The sequence below is a fragment of the Oncorhynchus tshawytscha genome, linkage group LG31, assembly GCF_018296145.1.
Source record: "Oncorhynchus tshawytscha isolate Ot180627B linkage group LG31, Otsh_v2.0, whole genome shotgun sequence".
In the NCBI taxonomy this organism is placed as follows: Eukaryota; Metazoa; Chordata; class Actinopteri; order Salmoniformes; family Salmonidae; genus Oncorhynchus; species Oncorhynchus tshawytscha.
This window is the reverse complement of record NC_056459.1, coordinates 7,330,625-7,353,781: the sequence shown is the minus strand read 5'-3', so window position 1 is coordinate 7,353,781 and position 23,157 is coordinate 7,330,625. Positions and strand designations below refer to the sequence as shown.

Below are 23,157 nucleotides of genomic sequence, written 5' to 3'. Positions count from 1 at the left end.
AGCTATAAATAGAAACATGGCTGTATGTTTATTTCTGTATGCAACCCACGAGCATCCATCCCTGCCTCTGTCTCCCTTTCACCTCTCCTCCTCTGTCACCTTTCCTCATCCCTCCCCCTCTCTCCTACAATACTAATTTGTGCATCTCAGTATCACCACTCCTTAAAGCGCCACTGAACACGGCGATTGGCAAGAGTGCTTTTCTGTTGCTCATTACAAAAACTAGATTTCACTATTGGAGGAGTGTTTCCTGACCGATTAAGCCTATTTCAATTCCTCAAAATCCCCAGAATGAATCTAAAGTAACTCTATTAATCTGTCATAAATGTTTTATGATTTTTCCAAGGATGTTTTAGCTGCACAATTTTACATCTAAGGTGTTTGGTGCAGTATTTCTCAAGTAAAAAAAAATGCAAATGTACATTGTCAAATCAAAACCCAACCTTCATTTACCTGTTGTGATGCACGGATTTTCCTCACTTTGTCTTAGAGGAGACTGACTTCCTGTTTACAGTTTGTAATCAATTTTGACACAAGAATAACTCTTTCTAACACATATCGAGGCCACATAGGCAATTTTCAAAGGGATTCGTAGCTTTCTAAAGGCCGTCGCTCTTTAACACGACTCACAGCGCCCGTCCTCCATCCTCCTCAGCCCCCCCCCTCTTCCTCTCCACCTGTCTCTCTCTCTCTTGGTGTTAGATGAATACTTACCCATAAGTTATTATTTGAGCTATTCTAGTCTATGTTAACCAATAGATGTTTGCGTATTTTAAACATATGTTTAATCAGTTTGAACACATTTTTAAAAAATTTGGACAGCCAATGCTGTCAAAGCATTGAGCTCCCTAGGGGAAAAGCCAGTATTCAATGTGTGAGATTGGACTCTGAGCATAAAATCAGAAGCAGAGGGAGTAGGAGAGAGTCAGAGAGCTTAAGGACTCTTCCATTGTCCTCCTGCCTCGCCTCCTCACAATTGAATCCCATTCTGTGTTTATATGCATATTGTGTGAGTGAGATGGAGAGAGACAGAAAGAGGGAGGGGCAGAAGGAGAGGAAAACAGCTGTACTGCATTGTTAGAGCGAGAGAGAAAGGGAGGTGGGGGAAAAGATATGCACTGGACACTCACTCTTCACACCGTCAGAAGATACAGAGGACATTTCCATTTCATAGAATAGGTCAATATCTCTGCTAAATTTGTGATGCTTAAATCATTTAGAGAGTTGGGATATTAATGGCATTGAAGTAGCTAGTACTTGCTTGTCATCTTTCCCTCCCTCCATCCTCCCCTGCTCTCAGACACATTGACTTGCTGACTGACTAACTGGGATGCTCCAGCATCGCTACGCTGGACTTTGTGTGTCTCTGTGTGCCAGTGTGTTTGACGGAGGTAATGAGAGAGAGAGGGAGCGCGCGAGAGAAAAGCAGAGCAAGAGGAGGAGAGAGAGAGAGAGAGAGAGAGAGAGAGCAAGTGAGAGACGTGCACAAACGCACACACACATACGGAGCGAGACGGGAGGAGAGAAGAGGAGTGGAGAGAATGCCTGGTGAAAGGGTGGCGCTTCCTCGCTTGCTGCTTCCAAGGCCTCTGTGAGCGAGAGACACCATGGGCTGCATCGGCTCCCGGACCATCAGTAAGCAGACCCCCATCTTTTCCCCCTTCTGCTTTTCCCCCAGTGACGAGAGAAATGGAAGAGGGTGGGAGTGGGGGAGGTAAGGAGGGCTCTCAATTTCTCCTCTGAAACTGTATGTACGTTTCTATGGAGACGTGTTGGGTTAACCTGGCTCAGCAGCGTCCGACCGAGGCTAGACATACAGGAGAGTTTTTTTGTTTGATCATGGTGAATGCTGAATGTGAGTGTGGACTAGGGAGAGATGGAAAGGCACCAGCATGACAGTGGAAGTGAAGGCAGGACGTGAGACAATTTGTAGTGGACTGGAAAAAGGGGTGACTCGGGTTGACATTTCAGCTTTATATGCCTGATGGGCTGTACGACCATGTGCGGATGGCGATTGGTGTGTGTGTGTGTGTGTGTGTGTGTGTGTGTGTGTGTGTGTGTGTGTGTGTGTGTGTGTGTGTGTGTGTGTGTGTGTGTGAGTGTGAGAGAGAGATGCAGAAGGTTCTGAGGAGACAGAGAGACTGAACGATGACGTTAGAGGCTGTTTACAATGATCTCAGGGGAGACAGGTGAAAGGAGAGAACGAGAGAGAGGAGAGAGGGTGGGAGGGAGGGAGAGAGAGAAAAGAATGATGAGAAATCCTGCTAGCAGTGTCTGCATGGTGTACTGTTGCACGTATAAATAGTGATGGAGAGAAAGAAAAAGGAAAGAGTGAAGCAGAGAGAAAGAGAGCAGACCTCTGAATTTCATTATGGAAGAAGGACTGTTAGTTTGACTGTGTGTTTGTGTGTGTGCACTCCCTCTTGTTTAGCTGCCCTCTTGCCTTGACATAGAGCTAAGGTAACCATTCACTGTGCCTGAGAAACTCATAAACGCTCGCCGTGCGTCATGCCAGCGGGTACTAAATTGAAGCATACGTGCGGCAGCGCATTTCAGGTTAAGAGGTACTGTATAAAATTGAGACACACAAACACTCACTTGGCTGGACTATGACCCGCATTGGATGAGTCATGAACGGTCAAACCCAGGTGTGAGCCCGGGTGCGCTGCACATGTAGGTTAATTGAGGAAAGTTAACGGTGCCAGTTGTTAATACAGCCGGTGTAGCTACATTGAGGTGTATGGATGGTTTCAGTGCTAAAACTGGTTTCACGGAGCATACTGTTATCGGAATGGAATTACATGGTCTGTTGAACTCCTACCGTCCGCTCGATCTCTCTCCGATTGGATAAGATATTATCGCGAGTGTGTTATACTGTAGATAGTATAACAGATGAATTAAAGAGTGGTGTGTCGTTGTTTGGGGGATACATAAGAGGGGGGTTGCCCTCTTTTAAACACTTGCCAGTTCCTTTATGATAACAAATGGAGGCTCGCCGCCGGAGATGACCTTTGATTGTCATTGAGTCTGTGGAGGATGTGTAGCATGTGTATTGAGCGTGGAAATGAAAGCCAGCCTGGCGTTTTAGAGACAAATGAGTGTGCGAAATGTGTGTGTGAAAACAAACTAGGGAAGGTGTCAGTGGATGTGGAATTTGTAGCAGGAAAACGACACTAGGGTTTTCCCTGTTTGCTGTAAGGGAGTTTTCCCTCTGACTGGGTTTCTCATTTCTGTCCTCATCTCTCTCTCCGTCATGGTTTGCGTCCGTAGTATTTAACACATGGGGTTTTAGAAAGATGCTGTAACTTGTATAAAATACCACTATGTTACTCCTACCAATACTTACTGCCAAACAAACAAACAAACGGTTTGCTTCGTCTACTAAATAGACATGCCCATGTTAGTGTGTCTTATCACGTGCCATGGGCCGTTTGATATCACATATGAACTGAGGTTGATGTCTTGTGATAAACAACAACAGCCCATTGCCCCGAGCGCTATTGTTATAATAAGCATAACTTGCTATATATAGCATCGGGTATGGAGTGAGGTCGGTGGATGCGGAATGGAGGGGAGATACTTACAGTAAATATGGGTCAACAGCGCACCCCCACACGGTGTTGAGATCCTCTGGGAAACATTCAGAGGAACCGTGCCATGTCAACAAGAGAGCATGATCTGATTCTACTGTGTCCTACTGTTATTCCGGTGAATTGCGTAGCCTGCCGAACCTAGTTCTTACAGTGTATTCTATTATGTTCATAACGGATGTCGTTCACGATGAATGGTTGGCAGCTGTGTTTATTCCTAGACTCTGGGAGACAACAGAGCTCTTTAATAACCGTGCTCACTCAGTATGGCCTTTGTTTGTTCTGTGGTTATACATCAAGGAAGATTAGCATAGCAATGTCAATCTCAGCAGTTTAGCGTGCTTACTGTAGTGGTTCGTCAGAGGGTTTATGAGGCAGATTATGGCAAGAGGTTATTCGATTTCAAATGGGCACGTCAAATTTGATTGGCGGCGTACACATACACTGAGTGTACAAAACATTAGGAACACCTTCCTGATATTGAGTTGCATCCAATTCTGCCCTCAGATCAGACTCAATTCACCGGGTATGGACTCTACAAGGTATCGAAAGCGTTCCACAGAGATGCTGGCCAATGTTGACTCCAATGCTTCCCACAGTGTTGTTAAATTGGCTGGATGTCCTTTGAGTGGTGGACCATTCTTGATACACACGGGAAGCTGTTGAGCATGTAAAACCCAGCAGCATTGCAGTTCTTGACACACTCAAACCGGTGCATCTGGTACCTACTACCATACCCCGTTCAAAGGCACTTAAATATTTTGTCTTGCCCATTCACCCTCTGAATGGCACGCATACACAACCCATGTCTCAAATGTCTCAAGGCTTAAAAATCCTTCATTAACTTGTCTCCTCCCTTTCATCTACAATAAATGAAGTGGATTTAGCAAGTGACATCAATAAGGAATTATAGCTTTCACCTGGTCAGTTTATGTCATGGAAAGAACAGTGTCACGGATCCCTCCGGAACGTTCATAATGCACACCTGTCCCTCGTTCCCACTGATTAGTATTTGTATGTGCCCTTTGGTTTCCATGGTCTTGTCGATTATTGTTACAATGTCTGTTGGTGCGTGTGAGTACCTGTGCTGTGCGTTTTGGGTTTTCGTGCCCTTGTGGATTGCGCAGATGATTACGGGTCTCGTCCGGTGTGTTAATTATTGTTCGCTTGTGTTATTTATTCGAGGTACTCCTCGCTCTTTTGTTTGGGTCTCAACCCTGTGTGTTGTAGACGTGTTTGTTTGGTCTTCATCCCCGTGCCTTTACATGGCACGCTGTAATTTGGGTAAATAAAAAACCCTACTAGGTGCATTACTGCAACTCTGCACCTGTCTCCCGATCCTTTATATCAGCTCGACAAACAGGTGCTCTTGATGTTTTTATACTCAAGAGTATTTTGCAGATGTTATAGGCCTTCATCAATCAATCACATATCTGTCATTGACTTAATTTCTTGTCTTTCATGGGTGGTGAGACATTTAGCAAAGTACAGTGGCTTGTGAAAGTATTCACCCTTCCTTGGCATTTTTCCTATTTTTTTGCCTTACAACCTGGGGTGGGGGGCTACCACTTTGAAGATGCAAAATATTTTTTTATTGTGAAACAAACAAGAAATAAGACCAAAAAAAACAGAACTTGAGCGTGCATAACTATTCACCTCTCTGATTAATGCCCTCCTTGCCTGGTCTGTGAGTTCTGGTGGGCGGCCCTCTCTTGGCAGGTTTGTTGTGGTGCCATATTCTTTCAATTGTTTTTAATAATGATTTAATGGTGCTCCGTGTGATGTTCAAAGTTTCTGATATTTTTTTATAACACAATCCTGATCCGTACTTCTCCACAACTTTGTCCCTGACCTGTTTGGAAAGCTCCTTGGTCTTCATGGTGCCGCATGCATGGTGGTACTCCTTGTTTCGTGGGGTTGCAGACTCTGGGTCCTTTCAGAACAGGTGTGTGTGTATATACAGTTGTGGCCAAAAGTTTTCAGAATGACACAAATATTCATTTCTGTTTGCTGCTTCAGTGTCTTTAGATATTTTTGTTATGGGATACTGGAGTATAATTACAAGCATTTAACAAGTGTCAAAGGCTTTTATTGACAATTACATGAAGTTGATGCAGAGTCAATATTTGCAGTGTTGACCCTTCTTTTTCAAGACCTCTGCAATCCACCCTGGCATGCTGTCAATTAACTTCTGGGCCACATCCTGACTGATGGCAACCCATCCGTGCGTAATCAATGCTTGGAGTTTGTCAGAATTTGTGGGTTTTTGTTTGTCCACCCACCTCTTGAGGATTGACCACAAGTTCTCAATGGGATTAAGGTCTCGGGAGTTTCCTGGCCATGGACCCAAAATATCGATGTTTTGTTCCCTGAGCCACTTAGTTATCACTTTTGCCTTATGGCAAGGTGCTCCATCATGCAGGAAAAGGAATTGCTCGTCACCAAACTGTTCCTGGATGTTTGGGAGAAGTTGCCCTCTGAGGATGTGTTTGTACCATTCTTTATTCATGGCTGTGTTCTTAGGCAAAATTGTGAGTGAGCCCACTCCCTTGGCTGAGAAGCAACCCCACACATGAATGGTCTCAGGATGCTTTACTGTTGGCATGACACAGGTCTGATGGTAGCGCTCACCTTGTCTTCTTGACAAGCTTTTTTCCCCAGATGCCCCAAACAAGCGGAAAGGGGAATCATCAGAGAAAATGACTTTACCCCAGTCCTCAGCAGTCCAATCCCTGTACCTTTTGCAGAATATCAATCAGTCCCTGATGTTTTTCCTGGAGATAAGTGGCTTCTTTGCTGCCCTTCTTGTCACCAGGCCATCCTCCAAAAGTCTTCACCTCACTGTGTGTGCAGATGCACTCACACCTGCCTGCTGCTATTCCTGAGCAAGCTCTGTACTGGTGCTGCCCCGATCCCGCAGCTGAATCAACTTTAAGAGACGGTCCTGGTGCTTGCTGGACTTTCTTTGGCGCCCTGAAGCCTTCTTCACAACAATTGAACCCCTCTCCTTGAAGTTCTTGATGATCCGGTAAATGGTTGATTTAGATGCAATCTTACTGGCAGCAATATCCTTGCCTGTGAATCCATTTTTGTGCAAAGCAATGATGACGGCATGTGTTTCCATACAGGTAACCATGGTTGACAGAGGAAGACAATGATTCCAAGCACCACCCTCCTTTTGAAGCTTCCAGTCTGTTATTTCGAACTCAATCAGCATGACCGAGTGATCTCCAGCCTTGTCCTCGTCAACACTCACACCTGTGTTAACGAGAAAATCAATGACATGATGTCAGCTGGTCCTTTTGTGGCAGGGCTGAAATGCAGTGGAAATGTGTTTTTTTGATTCAGTTAATTTGCATGGCAAAGAGGGACTTTGCAATTAATTGCAATTCATCTGATTACTCTTCATAACATTCTGGAGTGTATGCAAATTGCCATCATACAAACTGAGGCAGCAGACTTTGTGAAAATTAATATTTGTGCCATTCTCAAACTTTTGGCCACGACTGTATACTGAGATCATGTGACATTGAGATTGCACACAGGTGGACTTTATGTGACTTCTGAAGGTAATTGGTTGCACCAGATCTTATTTAGGGGCTTCATAGCAAAGGGGGTGAATAGGTATGCACGCACCACTTTTCCATTTTTGTTTTCTTAAATTCTTTTGAAAAAAGTTACTTTTTTTTCATTTCACTTTGCCAATTTGGACTATTTTGTGTATGTCCATTACATGAAATCCAAATTAAAAATCCATTGAAATTACAGGTTGTACTGCAACAAAATAGAAAAACGCCAAGGGGATGAATATTTTTGCAAGGCACTGTAGGCCTTCAATTTCCCATATGAAAACACACTGCTAAACAATCTGTTGAAGCCTTGACCTGGCCAGAGACCTGCTGTAGCTTGTTGTGTCCTATTTTGCACCGCTCATCTTGTTTGTTATTCAGTTCTATTGAGTGTCTTTGAGATATTGCATTACACAGGAATCCCCCCCAATATTGATTTCATTAAAAGTGCTGACAGACTGACTGACGGATGCTCGGTATTGAGTGGAGCATGCTCACTGCGTCACATACACCGTACGGCTGATGACGCGAGTTGACGGACAACTCGCAAGGTGACGGACATTGGGCCAAGGTGACGGACATGGGGCCAAGGTGACGGACATGGGGCCAAGGTGACGGACATTGGGCCAAGGTGACGGACATTGGGCCAAGGTGACGGACATTGGGCCAAGGTGACGGACATTGGGCCAAGGTGACGGACATTGGGCCAAGGTGACGGACATGGGGCCAAGGTGACTAGTCGATGGAGTTTACGTGACAGGTGGTCATGGTTGAGCTGCTACTGACCGTTAGAGTGGAAGACTGCTAGTGGTCATAGGAGAAGAGGGGGGAGGAGGAAGGAAGGAATTTGGAAGGGTGAGAGTAAAGGAGGAATGGAGAAAAGAAGACCGAGAGAAGCATTGGTTGTAACTTAATCTCTGAGACATATCATTTGAATTAGTAGCATGTTGTTTTGGTGATTTTTCTGCCAATAGTAGTTTGGAACAGCTATCCAACTCTTTTTTTTTTTTTTACACAGTAGTTACCCACTGGGAACACACTGGTTGAATAAACGTTGTTCCCATTTCATTTCAATGAAATTGCGTTGAACCAATGTGGAATAGGCATTGAATTGATGTCTGTGCCCAGTGGGTATGTATTTCGGGTCCAATGCTTTTGTATATTAGGTTGACCGTATTTGTGGTAGCTCCAACAGTTTTTTTTAATCACAAATAAAGTCCCCTCATACAGGCTACGGAAATCGATGCTGAAATGTCGAGGTGCCATTTCCCCAGGTTGTCACTTTGGTTTAAGCCCTGCTCTTACCGTGACCATTCCTTACCATGATAGTCGCTGCATATGCGCTCAGAATAACATTTTTTTCAGTACTATGTCCTGCTAGAACTCCATTCGGTACTGGTACTGGAGCTGAAATGAGTCAGACTTTGGCCTTCACCCGGAATCAGCGTCAGGGCGCACGTCACCCACCGTGTGACAGCCGAGACGCCCTACTCGGCCCCAAGTGATCGCAAAAGACAGATGATGGTGGTGCCCAACATTCCGAACCACGAGATCTGTCAGGAGCGATTGCGGCAGTGGCCGACGATTCTCCCTTCCCCCTGCCGTTTGCTTTGATGACCCGCGCGGCTTCTGGCTTCCGCTCGGTTGGTCACAGCAGGCTAATGCACCCGTAAGGAATTCGCTCAGTTCAGCGTGAGTGGCGAGCCCCTGCTATTTCGCCCACTGTGTGAACCTAGTCCTACCCTTCCCCAGCTCACACAATTGCTCGGAACAAAGCTTTCCCCCCACCTTTGTAATTGTACAGTTGTATCATAAGACTGCTGTGACGGTTGAGACCTGACCTCTCCTCTCAAACGGTTCATTATCTGACTCAGATGTTTTGAATCATCAATGAACGAGGGAAAGAAGAAGAAATTCTCTACCACGAGGCAAATTCTACAGCAAAGTGGAGGAGGCTTAGTTCTCTATGAGATCAAGAGGTCTGCCTGTCTAGTTTATTACAAGCTGTTAGATGACAGTGATGCCTATGAAGATTGAAAACCTCTTGACAGGCCAGAGTGACAAGTGTGGGAAAAGATGAGTGTGTTTGGGCCTGCTCTTTTTGTGCATGTTTTACAGATGGGTGGACCTCACACATGAGGTGGTGATCAACTGTGGACACAATTCACTGAAATATTGTGATGATTGTTTTAACACCAACAACAAAAAATATTCACCACCTTCTCATTCCATTGGTTAAGATGCAGGCTTGATAACACACCATAGACACCAATTGATACCATTAAAATATTGGCCTACTGGAACGCTCCCCCTCCTCCTCCTCCACCTCGTAGTTTTGTCCTGTTTTCTCTGCCCCATCTTGGTATACCCTTGGTTTTCTTGTCCACATTTCCCAACCCTCCCTGCCCTCCTTTCTCTTTTTTTCATTGAGTGCTACTACCTCTTACTCGCCCTCTTTCTCCTCGGTTATCTTGGAGTTCCATCAGCTTTAGAGGTCTCTGGTGTGTGAGTGTCTGATGGAGGAAAATGGCCTCCAGCTTCCCCTGTGTGTCAACTCAGCTGTAGTTAAAGTGTTTCAAATCAGATTTTAGAACTCAATTTGACTTTCTTTTATGTTGGATCTATTTCTATTTCTATCTGTATATATTTTTTGCCTGTTTTAAAGGACACGTTCAAGTGTTCAGATTTAGATGGAGGCCCTTAGATAGTCATGAAGATGTGTTTCAATTAAGAACTCTGTTCGACTCCCCTTTTAACTGTATATGTGTTCAAGTGAGATGTTAGGATATAAAACAATACAGACAAGTGTTTTAAGGATTTTGAATTCAATGAATGACTTTTTTCAGCTTATATCTGTGTGGAGAAGAGGGCACGCAATGCAGTGTCAATTTACAGTATGTGACAATATAATATTACTTTACTATATTTTCTGTATTTTGGGTATAATAATACAATATGCCTTACTAACAGTTGAATAATAATGAAAACATAACAGATTAGCATTTAATATGTATTTGAATGCATGATTTACTAGGCCTACTGTCCAATGCATCCTAATGATCACGCAGTTGAAATAGGACATACTGAACTGTCATTCGAGGCCATTTTAAACATAATCAAGAATAGGAATCTAATGATCTTGGCCCATGATGACACATACTAGTTTTTCCTAATGTGCTAACAGTCGGTGCAAATAATAATCACATTTTAGTGCTTTGTGTGAATGTTAGCATAAATGTTGGAGAGTGCTGTCAGCTCTACTCAGTAAAGGTTGCATAAGACTGGCTTCATCTTCTTCTATCTGCTTTCTCTATCTTTTTTTTCTAGCAGCGGACGCTGTTCCCGTACGGAAAGATGGGGAGCAGGTATGAAGGACATTTCGATATGTACAGTACATTTTATCCCCCCCAAAGTGAAATATCATTTGTCTGGATTTTATACCACTCCGCCTCTACTCTCGAGTGTATTTCATATTTATGTCAAATGGATCCTTGAGCCAAGATGGCCATCGAGGAAAAGGGTCATTTCATGGTTTCTCATATCTAGTAGTGAAACTGAGCTTGACTCGTTCACGCTGCTTCCTATACTGAGAGTGCCATGACATAATGTTGCTCAGAGATGGTTTGTATTGAATTTCTCACAGAGGTCACCGGAGCTGGTCTCGAGAGCCAAAACCATTACGGTGCTATATATAATCTCCCACTCCAGGGACATAGCATACGATCCATCTCACTCCTTTACCACTGTTGCTGTTTTTGTCACTTGAAAGAGGCTACAAGGCTGAATGTGGGGTCTATTTAAACAGAAAAAACACACTACACAATGACAACCAGCAAGACCACCACAGATGTTTTAAATACAAGGAAAGCATATTCTACTACACTTAATATGCTATTTGATATTTTATGGGACCCCATCCCCCATCCGACAAGTAACAAAACACAGTTCAATTTAGACGTTGTGATAAAAAAAAAAAAAATGGCAACAACACGGCCACTGATGTCTGATTGGCCGATTGACACAAAAGTGCTTCACCGGGGGAAACCTGTTCCCAGAAATCACTGGGCCTGTTGCTAGGAAGAAGAAGTTCCAAGGACGCTGACGCCCTGCTGCTCCTTGCTCGCCCTTTCTGTTAATGCACATTCGAACCATTATAAATCCTTTCTAGTGACACCCCACACCGCAAGCCCTCATAAATAAAGAGTAAGCACTGACCCCGGTCACTTTTTTTCAGTGAATAATTCAGCATTTTGTGGCATTCGTTTATCACCATCCCAACTAAAGCAGAAATCCTCTGGGCGGCTAGCTTGGACTTCACGGGGATTGCTAAATCAGTCTGACAACTCATGAGGTGTTTTATAAGAAGGTATTACAAGGTGAAAAAAAAAATCACTTGCAGTTGCAATACATACTCCTATAGAAACAACAAGAAATGGCAATACAGTCGAGAATGTTTAATTTGGACATTTCAGGCCTTTCTCAAGACCAGTCTCCTTAATACATATTCCTAGCAATAATTTACACCAGGCCCCTGAGTATGTGGGAATGGAATCTAAAATGTATCTGTGAATCTCAAATCTAGTCTGTTCAACTAGGTTGGACTGAGCAATACTCATTATATCCAACCAACTTCCAACACCTGTCTAAGGCCAGCCTAATTCTTTATGACAAAATACATGGGCCAAAGGGCATACTCCAGTAGGGCCACTTAACTGCCTGCAGAAGCCTGCTGTTGGCCCTGGCAACTAGGTCAGATTTGACCTCAAGCCTTTCCTTGTTATCATAACATTGGAGTATGATAGGCCTGATGATGAGTCAGATTCCACAATTCTATGACTAGTGTATGCTATCAGTCGGTATTAGACAGAGTGTCGCGACCCGTGCCGCCTTGGGGGAAAACAACCCATTTTTACCTTGTTGATCCTATTGGCTCACAGAAAACACTTGACCTTTTTCAAACGCAATTTTCTTGCAGTATTCTTGTTTTAGCCAATTACAAATCTACATTTAAGAAAAGTACTTTTCGACATTGCCTGCTCCTGAGAGTTCTCACTACTTAGAAAAACATCATATTGTAAGGGCTTCCCTCATGCCTCTTTTTATGGTGGCGCTAGCAGCCGCGTGAGTTCCAGCTAGCTACCGACCAGAACATGAAGCTAACCAAGACCAACAACACAAACATACAGACTATACTAAACAAGTTAAACGTCTTACCTGGGATGAAATGTTTTCCACACACATAACATACTTGGACTCTGGGTCCCCACAATTTCCTACTCTCCCATACCGTATCGCCTGCAGCCACAGGCCTGTTCTTGCAGGCTCTATTTCCCTACGCGGGAGCATTCTGAACTGCATGTCGGGATGTTTGACCTGGTTACATTTACACTGAACAACACACTAGCTTTTGGCACGTTTTGTTATTTCTGTATAACTACAAATGTATGATGGAGTTGGCTTTTTTTACAATGGGGGTCAATGGAAAATAATGTTTGTTGTTGCTAATTTGTGGGTGTGGTTGAGGGGAATTACTTATGACGTGAATATCGACTTGGAGTATAGTAGGAGAATGACCTCACACGGGGCACCATTTTATGTATGGGTTTTCCTCACAAGGGGCACAGTTTCGTCCTATTTCTAAGTACAGTATGTGTTATGATAATATAAGATATCATTCAATTATGAATAATTAGTTCTATGCTATTATTGGGAGGGAAGCACGACAAACACCAACACTGACTTCAATGGCAATACAACCATTTTTTGTTTTGTTTTCCGATTTCCAAAGCAGATGGTCAAGCTGATATGAGAGAATCTATTCCTTCACAGACAGTGAATTCTCATATCTAATCTATCCAAAATGTATCAATATTTAACCCCCCCTCCCGCCCACTTCGTTCAAATCTCTCTTCCTCTTTTGATATTCCATCACTCACATTCTTTCTCTTCCTCCCTCCACCCAAAGCTTTAGTACTTTACTACCACTGGTTTCGTCCTGCAAATCCTTTGCACACCTTATTTGTCTTTTTTGTTGTTTCTGTCATTGTCGCTGTAGCTGTTCTTCTTTTAATTCTCCTCTCTGTTGGGTTCCCTTTCCCGCCTCCTCTACACACATACCTACTGTATATCTCTCCCGGCTTTCTTCCTCCACCTCCCTCTCCCTCTCAGCATGGGCGTGCCGAGTTTTCCTGCGAGGGAATCCATGTAAATCCTTTGCTAATCTCGCCCTCTTCCTCCTCCGTCCCGCCGCGTGGTTTGGCTCACTCTGTCTGTAGAGCGTTGCTGCTAATCTACTGTGCTGCCTGTGTTACATAGTATCTCCGGCTGGGGGACACGAAGCTGTAACAACCTTACCATAATCTACGGTAGCTAATAACGCTAGCTGCTAGTGTGATGCTCCTTTATTTATCAAGCATATGAATCACAGGCCCTACAGGTACAGTCCAGTGTCTGCACATTGAACTACTACACCACTGTGCTGACTATTGCTGGTTTGACCAAAGTGCCGATATAATTTGGGATGTGTTGGATAATGTAATGTCAATTTTGCTTAATATGATGGTAGTTGTATTTGATTGTTAAGTAGAATTTTCCCCTATTTTCTCAATTAAATTGTATTACATATCTAATCCTCAGCCAATAATATTGTTTTTCCCCCCCCTCTCAACGATCGGCCATTCCTCTCCCCTTTCTCCTCCACAATTCTTTCTATCTTTCCTCGCCTCATCCCTTTCTACAGCTCTCTATGGAGGACACTTCCTCCATCCTGCCTCGTCTGAAGAGGAACTCCAGCGCCTACGGGATCGGTGCTCTGGCTAAGTCCTCACTGACAGGTGTGTCAGGTGTGTGTCTGTCCTGGTAGATGGTAAACCAATGCCATGTTGGCTCCAGACAGGAGGGGGAGATGGAGCCAACATGGGTGCCCTTCCTGTTTCACTCCCTTCCTCCCCATTGATATCTAATGCACACGTCAATTTACCACTTATGGGCAATTGATGGAATCCAATCAGAATTTTTTTTTTAAATTTGTTTAAAAAAATTAATCGAAATAAAAATCTCCACAGGCGTGTTGGGAAATGTAGCGTGGTGGTGGTGGTGTGTTTTTATTGTGTTGGCAAGGCAGTTTTATGGCTCTGTGCTTGTCTGTGCTTTTAGTGTATTGTTAGTGTTGTGGTCGTGTCTGTTGCGGTTGAAGTACATTTGATTTGATATCGTGTGTACTTAACAGTCAGACTATATCGACCTTGGAATGATAAAGACCTCAAAAGCACTACTTTCCTTACTCCTAAAATAACTTTGCATAACACTGAATATAAATCGACAATGGATATTATTTTATGAAGGAAATTAGCATTTTTATGAGAACAACATTTGTCAAATCAACAAAGCTTCAGCCCAGCCTATCTGCTTTTGCCCAATGTATTTAGTTCACACTCAGTTTATTTAATTTGATTTGTATTGTTCCCCCAAACATTTACACCGAAGGAATAGTACATCCCTCGTTATCGTCAGATATTTGCACTTTAATTAAGGATTTGCAGTGGTGCTTTTTCAGAATGATGTTTACAGCGAAGGTAACTTTTTTCCACATCTTGAATTACAAACAAATGCTTCAAGTCTAATGAGTCTCGTCTTCTTGATGAATTTCAAAAGTGAAGACTGAATATTAATATGGTTCATAGAGTTCTCTAGTTCACCCTGATTGCTCACGACAGGTGACTGAGAGATCGATCAAGTCAACAAGCCATGAGGAATAAACAGACAGCTTTTAATAATGCAGTAAGCCCCATCTACATCCACTTCAATCTCCAACCACCCAGAATTGCTGAGAGACATCCATGAAAGAGGAAGAAGCCATTTTGTACTGAATTCTATGCCTTCCAGAAAGAACGCATAACCCATTAAGCATTTTCCCAAGCTTCCTAGCCCATTTCACTTCCTGAGTCCAAATCCGTCGTGGGAGGTGCCATATTCAGAAATTGAATGTGTTGTGAAGCAATATCCCCCCCCGCCCCTCTATTCTTTATTTAGGCGTGTCCCGTTCCATGAAGGATAAAGTGACAAAGCCCACTGCCATGGCCTCGGGCAAGGTGGCTCACATGATCGAATGGCAGAGCTGGAACACACCATCCACTGGGACTGAAGGGACTGTGGTCGCCAAAATCCCAACCTCGCAACGCGAAAAGGATAGGAGGAGGGAGAGTGAAATGTACAGTGAACTCAGTGAAGGAGAAAAGGAAGCCCGCTTCACCGCAGGTAAGAGTGAACATAAGAACCAGTGAAAATTAAACAAATCATTATGTACAGTGCATTTGGAAAGTATTCAGCGATCTTGACTTTTTCCACATTTTGTTACATTACAGACTTATTCTAAAATGGATTAAATAAAAAAATGTCCTCATCAATCTACACACAACACCTCATAATGACAAAGCAAAAACATTTTTGCACATTTCTTACAAATAAAAAACTGAAATATAACATTTACATAAGTATTCAGACCCTTTACCAGTACTTTGTTGAAGCACCTTTGGCAGCGATTACAGTCTTGAGTCTTGGGTATGAATCTTGGGTATGACGCCTCAAGCTTGGCACACCTATATTTGGGGAGTTTTCCCCATTATTAGCCATTATTAGCCAGTAGCATACCACCCTGCATCCCACGGCTGTCTTGTTTCTGAAGCTAAGCAGGGTTGGTCCTCGTCAGTCCCTAGATGAGAGACCAGATAATGCTGGAAGTGGTGTTGGAGGGCCAGTAGGAGGCACTCTTTCACCTGGCCTAAAAAAATATATCCCAAGGCAGTGATTGGGGACATTGCCCTGTGTCGGGTGCCATCTTTCAGATGCGACTTTAAACGGGTGTCCTGATTCTCTGTGGTCACAAAAAATCTTGTGGCACCTATCGTAAGAGTAGGGGTGTTAACCCCGGTGTCCTGGCTAATTTCCCAATCTGGCCCTCGAACCATCACGGTCACCTAATCATTCCCAGTTTACAATTGGCTCATTCATCCCCCCTCCTCTCGCCTGTAACTATTCCCCAGGTTGTTGCTGTAAATGAGAATGTGTTCTCAGTCAACTTACCTGGTAAAAATAATTCTCTGCAGATTCTCTCAAGCTCTGTCAGGTTGGATGGGGAGCGTCGCTGCACAGCTATTTTCAGTTCTGGGCTCTGGCTGGGCCACTCAAGGACATTCAGAGACGTGTCCCAAAGCCACTCCTGAGTTGTCTTGGCTGTGTGCTTAGGGTTGTTGTCCTGTTGGAAGGAGAACCTTTTCCACAGTCTGAGGTCCTGAGCGCTCTGGAGCAGGCTTTCATCAAGGATCTCCCTGCACTTTGCTTTCCCTCAATCGTGACTAGTCTCTCAGTCCCTGAAAAGGGTGGCAGGGATGGTGGCAGGTTTCCACCAGACATGACGCTTGGCATCCAAAAAGTTCAATCTTGGATTCATCAGACCAGTGAATCTTGTTTCTCATGGTCCCAGAGTCCTTTGAGTACCTTTTGGCAAATGCCAAGCGGTCTGGCCACTCTACCATAACGGCCTAATTAGTGGAGTGCTGCAGAGATGGTTGTCCTTCTGGAAGGTTCTTCCATCTCCACAGAGGAACTCCAGAGCTCTGTCAGAGTGACCATCAAGTTGTTGGTCACCTCCCTGACCAAGACCCTTCTCCCTCGATTTCTCAGTTTAGCTGGGTGGCCAGCTCATTTAAGAATGATGGTGGCCACTGTGTTCTTGGGGACCTTTAATGCTGCACAAATGTTTTGGTACCCTTCCCCAGATCTGTGCCTTGAAACAACCCTGTCTCGGAGCTCTATGGACAATTCCTTCGACCTCATGGCTTGGTTTTTGCTCTGACATTCACTGTCAACTGTGGGACCTTATATAAACCGGTGTGTGCCTTTCCAAATCATGTCCAATCAATTGAATTTACCACAGGTGGACTCCAATCAAGTTGTAGAAACATCTTGAGGATGATCAATGGAAACAGGACACACCTGAGATCAATTTCGAGTCTCAGAGCAAAGGGTCTGAATACTTATATAAATCAGGTATTTCTGTTTTTCTGTTTTATACATTTTCTAAAATGTCTAAAAACCAGTTCTGGCTTTGTCATTATGGGTTATTGTGTGTAGATTGCTGAGGGGAAAACATATTTAATCAATTTTGGATTAAGGCTGTAATGTAACAAAATGTTGAAAAAGTCAAGGGATCTGAATACTTTCCAAATGCACTGTAAATAAATGAGATTTAGAACCATGTATTTTACATTGTTTACAAAGTCTATCCCCTTGTTTCATCCAGGATTAATGGCACAATTTGCCTTATCGGAGGCTACTCTGCTGGGCTGGAGATCTATGGAGGAAGACAGCCTTTGTGCTGGCTCCAACCAAGGCAGTGTGCCACACCTCAGTGAGACCAACCAGGAGAGCATCACCAGCAGAGGTAAAGGACTAGAAACATGGCCACCACACACTAGAATTAGGGCAATAATTTTATTATAACTTTTGTTTTTAATGTACAAACTACATTTGAATGAACAGCACTCACTGAATCTGTTCATCCAATGCCACAGTGCTATATTGTGAAATTGAGAAGGATGTACAAATAACATTTGATCGCATATAGCATTTAAAGCTGAGATTCGCGATAGTCGCAACAGCGCCACTGGTCGCCCCAGGAGCATTTGTTATTGTCTTTTTTTTTTGGGGGGGGAATGGGCATCCAGCATCGTGGTCAAAAGAAATCGTAGTACATACTGTGCTGTTCTATCTTGCGTGCAATTGATGTCCAAAGGGAAGAAAGAGTCTTCGTTGTTTAAATGAGCTTCTTTGTTGTTGTGATATCGCAAACGGACGTGGCAGTTTCAGCTTTAATGAATGAATTCCAGATTCAACCAATGAATACAAAATGTTTATTTATACTAAATTAAGCATTTACTTTTCCACAACAATATTAGTGCCAAATGCAAAAACACATCATTGAGTTAATATATATGTCGTTCTGAAGAGAGATCATAATTGACTTGTGAGCTCCACATCCACTCTGCATTGGACTGTACTGCTCCATATTTTACTGTAGAAGGCTTCCAGCCACTGTGATTGACGTTGTTTACTTCGATTTGATTGATGTCATTTCCACTCCATTTGACAGGTCGACTAGAGGTGCATCAGGGCTTTATGAAGAAATGTTGTGGAGAAACTCAAAATGGTAGCTGTGGCCCTGGGGTGTTTGGTTGGGTAGTGTTGTGTTGTAGCAGAAAACCCTGGGGGAGCTTGTAGGTTAACACAAGGACTTAGCCTGACTCTCATTAACAGCACCATATGGGCCTATTCTCTGCTATTATCAACCCAGAGACCAATTAAAATCAGATTATTATAGGCATTATAATAACTAAGGCACGGTTTGCCCATCGTCAAGTGAACTTTCATTTTCTCCTTAGATATGTTGAGCTTTATATAAGTTTCCAGTGTATTTATTGTCAAAATGGTGACGCTGCTGTAAATACTTCTGATATCTGGTGATACTGCTGCTTCAAGGCCCATGGAACCCAACTAATGTAAACCACTGTTATGGAAACTGAAGGCCACGTTTACCTATATCCACTGCCTTCTGTGACACATCAAAAATCTTTGCTTTGTGCTCTGAGATTACAGTTTATTACTTGTGTCTAATAAAACATATGTACTTCTCCCTTCATCCCTCCCTAACACAACAGATCAGGCGACGCATCACTCCTCGGCCGACGTGTGGCCCAACACCTACGTCGCCCAGGGCCTCTATTGCCTCTCCTCCTCCGACGCCTGGGAGCCAATCAGCAACGATCCATCGGGCGTGGCCTCGCCGGCCGCCTACATCATGGCGGGTGGGGGCGGAGGGACGCCCGGTGAGGGCTACGGCGAGGGGGACAACGTGGGGCAGCAGCAGCAGTCCCAACAGCTCACCCTGCAGCAGCAGAGCCAGCTGCAGCTCCAGCAGCTGCAGCAGATCCAGCTGTACCAGCACCAGCAGCTAATGCTCTACCAACAGCAACAGGTGAGACAGACTGGACTGCCTCATAGAGTACTGTCACCAGGTGGACTTAGTGTTTCAATAAAACATGGAAGTGTCTAACTGACAACCATTGTAAGACAGCAATATACTAGCAGTTTGCTAGTGTTATTAGCAGAAAATGTATCCAATTTTTTTTGTCCTTCTTACTGTTAATGTAATGCTACCAACGCTTTAGTGTTAATAACAACACATGAGACCTACTAATTACATACAGAAATACTTGTTGCCAAGAGCAACAGATGACTCATTTCCTCCCACTAGCCATGAGCTATAGACTCATGGGGATGTTTCTTGATAATGCAATTTTTTGTGTCATGAGAATATTTTAAGGAACTGTGTTGCCTTATCTACAGACAATGGAACACAGACTACACAGTGCAAACCACTCCCTCCAAGCCACGCCCAACAGCACCATCCACAGTCTGGGCCTGCCCACTCACCCTCGCCTGGCTGACCTATGGGGATCCGCGCAGGTGGAGATTGTTGGACAGATGAGTGGGCCAATGGGTGACATGGTTGGGGGTGTGGTTGAGACCTTGGGGGAGGAGCCAGAGGAGGAGAGCGAATGCATTTCAGAGCAACAGGAAGAGGAGGAGACTAAGGTGAGCCATGTGATTGAAGAAAAACGTGTTGATTTTCAGACGATCAATCAATCAATCAAATGTATTTATAAAGCCTTTCTTACATCAGCTTATGTCACAAAGTGTTGTACAGAAACCAGCCTAAAACCCCAAACAGCAAGCAATTCAGGTGTAGAAGCACGGTGGCTAGGAAAAACTCCAAGGAAAGGCCAGAACCTAGGAAGAAACCTAGAGAGGAACCAGGCTATGAGGGGTGGCTAGTCCTCTTCTGGCTGTGCCGGGTGGAGATTATAACAGAACATGGCCAAGATGTTCAAATGTTCTTAGATGACCAGCAGGGTCAAATAATAATAATCACAGTGGTTGTAGAGGGTGCAACAGGTCAGCACCTCAAGAGTAAATGTCAGTTGGCTTTTCATAGCCGATCATTCAGAGTATCTCTACTGCTCCTGCTGTCTCCAGAGAGTTGAAAACAGCAGGTCTGGGACAGGTAGCACATCCGGTGAACAGGTCAGGGTTCAATAGCCGCAGGCAGAACAGTTGAAACTGGAGCAGCATCACAACCAGGTGGACTGGGGACAGCAAGGAGTCATCAGGCCAGGTAGTCCTGAGGCATGGTCCCAGGGCTCAGGTCCCCCGAGAGAGAGTAGGAAAGAAAGAAAGAGAAAGAAATAGATAATTAGAGAGAGAATACTTAAAATTCACACAGGACACCGGATAAGACAGGAGAAATACTCCAGATATAACAGACTGACCTTAGCCCCCCAACACATAAACGATTGCAGCATAAAAACTGGAGGCTGAGACAGGAGGGGTCGGGAGACACTGTGGCCCCGTCCAACGATACCCCCGGACAGTGCCAAACAGTCAGGATATAACCCCACCCACTTTGCCAAAGCACAGTCCCCACACCACTAGAGGGATATCTCCAACCACCAATTTACCATCCTGAGACAAGGCCGAGTATAGCCCACGAAGATCTCCCCCACGGCACAACCCAAGGAGGGGTGCCAACCCAGACAGGAAGACCATGTCAGTGACTCAACCCACTCAAGTGACACACCCCTCCTAGGGATGGCATGGAAGAGCACGAGTAAGCCAGTGACTCAGCCCCTGTAATAGGGTTTGAGGCAGAGAATCCCAGTGGAGAGAAGGGAACCGGCCAGGCAGAGACAGCAAGGGTGGTTCGTTGCTCCAGTGCCTTTCCGTTCACCTTCACACTACTGGGCCAGACTACACTCAATCATAGGACCTACTGAAGAGCTGAGTCTTCAATAAAATCTTAAAGGTTGAGACCGAGTCTGTGTCTCTCACATGGGTAGGCAGACCATTCCATAAAAATGGAGCTCTATAGGAGAAAGCCCTTCCTCCAGCTGTTTGCTTAGAAATTCTAGGGAAAATAAGGAGGCCTGCATCTTGTGACCGTAGCATACATGTAGGTATGTACGGCAGGACCAAATCGGAAAGATAGGTAGGAGCAAGCCCATGTAATGCTTTGTAGGTTACCAGTAAACCCTTAAAATCAGCCAGTTTTTGTATTGCTTTAGATATAATCCATATTATCACACACATTGTTGCCTAAACAGATTGAGCCAAACTGATATTGCCACTATTAACAGCAGGCCCTACAAGAAGCCAAGTTAAACGTTCAGCCTGCTGCACAGACCCTGTGGACGCTATAGTCTAGAGCTCCAGGTTAAATTGTGTATTTTTAAACTCTCTCCGTAGTTAAAGTAGGAAGAAATATATGTCACTGTTGTAAGAATTTGTCAGTCTAATACATTTACTATTGTAATATGTTCAGATATTGAATTACTTTGACATATTTAATTACGTTATATTACGCTAAATTCCGTATGGTGGACAGAACGTGAAATGTGTAAGGAGTAACTTATGTATGTATTGGTCTTCAAAATATCACAACTTATTTAAGCATATTGATCTAAAACCGGTGTTTTGACACTTGGCCAATGTATGTTTTAGCCATATAAATGGTACTTTTAACATTATTTCTCAACATGATTTTACTTTATCAGATAAAAACTACTGAATGAGCCACAAAAAAAGTGCTATGATTTATTGATTGTGATGATATTAGTGAAATCGAGAAAATATGTTTGTCCTGCCTACTACAAGTGTTTTACGTCAAAGTCAGTCCTCCAGCCACACGATGGCGTGCAATGCTAATAAATGGGTTATGCTGTACCCACAGGTAGAGACTGTTGACTGATCCTCACGGTTTGGTAAGTACAGTATAGTTAGTAAACCATCCATTTACTGTTTTCACAGGAAGATGAGATTACGTTAACCTTGGAGCCAACTTTGACCCCGTCGCCGCTTAGAGAAGACGCCACCCCGATTGGAGGCACCAGTCCACAACTAGCACGCCCAGAATCAATGGGAGAGCGCATACCCTTTGTGGTCACACCCTGCATAGTCCAATCGTTGGAGGACAAGGATGAAGAGGTGGCGGAGGGACATATTGTTGCCGTGGCAATCAATTGAGAGGGACAGTCAGAAAGAGAGATTGACAAACATGATACACTTATCAATAATCAACCAAGCAAGCTATTCCACACCCCTTCCAGCTATTTACCCACTCTGAGACTGAGAAAAAACCTGAAAGACCAAGTGCTGGAAATGACAATGATGAAAGAGCCACAGGCGACTTTAAAGACAGTTCATTGACTGCTCAAATCTGTGGGTTTGCTGAAACGTAAGGATTTGTTTTGCCGTGATATTGAACTGAGGAAAGGAAGTTGAAAGAATGGAGTTCAAGAGTAGAAAGAAAGACAAAGGACACTGCGATAAAGTTCAGTGCAGTATAGAGAATCACGAGACAACCAAAAGGAAGTGCATGCTTTTGAAAGGAATCTAACGATAATAGTAAACCGTATACAAAGTAATAATATATAATAATGATTTTTATAAAAACAAAAAAGGAAATAAAGTGATATGTATCAGTGTTTGTGTGTGTATGTACAGTGTGTGTGTATGTACAGTGTGTGTGTATGTACAGTGTGTGTGTATGTACAGTGTGTGTGTATGTACAGTGTGTGTGCGTGCGCTTGCATGTATGTATGTGAGAGTGTTCAAATGTATGTATGTATGTATGTATGTATGTATGTATGTATGTAAAAATATATATATATATTCTCGAAAAACATTATTGTTGGTAGTGGTATTTTGTGTGGTGTTCAATAGTTTTACACACAAACTAATTTCTCGTGGACAGGCGCACATAACATAAATGGTATCGTCTTTCAACAAACTGACTAACAAGCAGCTTTATTCCAGTGCCCAGATTTTTCGTCACTGATCATATTGGACAAATCACCATTTTGCAGGTGCTCACATCTTTGGATTTT

General features: G+C 43.7%; 1 protein-coding gene across 4 annotated transcripts; it reads left to right on the top strand.

Moving 5' to 3' along the window:
- The first annotated feature begins 1,469 nt into the window (after nt 1-1,469).
- Nucleotides 1,470-22,783, top strand: LOC112233267 (protein FAM131B). 4 transcript variants are annotated; one of them, XM_024400778.2, is made up of 9 exons: nt 1,470-1,635; nt 10,006-10,053; nt 10,487-10,524; nt 13,899-13,992; nt 15,191-15,415; nt 17,460-17,600; nt 18,874-19,190; nt 19,562-19,810; nt 22,079-22,783. In XM_024400778.2, the coding sequence occupies exons 1-9, from the start codon at nt 1,608-1,610 to the stop codon at nt 22,292-22,294; spliced, it is 1,356 nt and encodes a 451-aa protein (XP_024256546.1). In that variant the 5' UTR covers nt 1,470-1,607; the 3' UTR covers nt 22,295-22,783. The 4 variants fall into 4 exon arrangements, with proteins under 4 accessions (XP_024256546.1, XP_024256544.1, XP_024256547.1 ...); XM_024400776.2 differs by having other exon boundaries at nt 13,899-14,001; XM_024400779.2 differs by lacking the exon at nt 10,006-10,053 and having other exon boundaries at nt 13,899-14,001.
- The last annotated feature ends 374 nt before the right edge of the window (nt 22,784-23,157 follow it).

Bases quoted from the DNA above. Each gene is read 5' to 3' on its own strand.
- LOC112233267 (XM_024400776.2), top strand. From the start codon at position 1,608: ATGGGCTGCATCGGCTCCCGGACCATCA. The intron at 14,002-15,190 runs GTGTGTGTCTGT...TTCTTTATTTAG, and splicing joins CTCACTGACAGGTGTGTCAG to GCGTGTCCCGTTCCATGAAG. The intron at 19,191-19,561 runs GTGAGACAGACT...CCTTATCTACAG, and splicing joins TGCTCTACCAACAGCAACAG to ACAATGGAACACAGACTACA.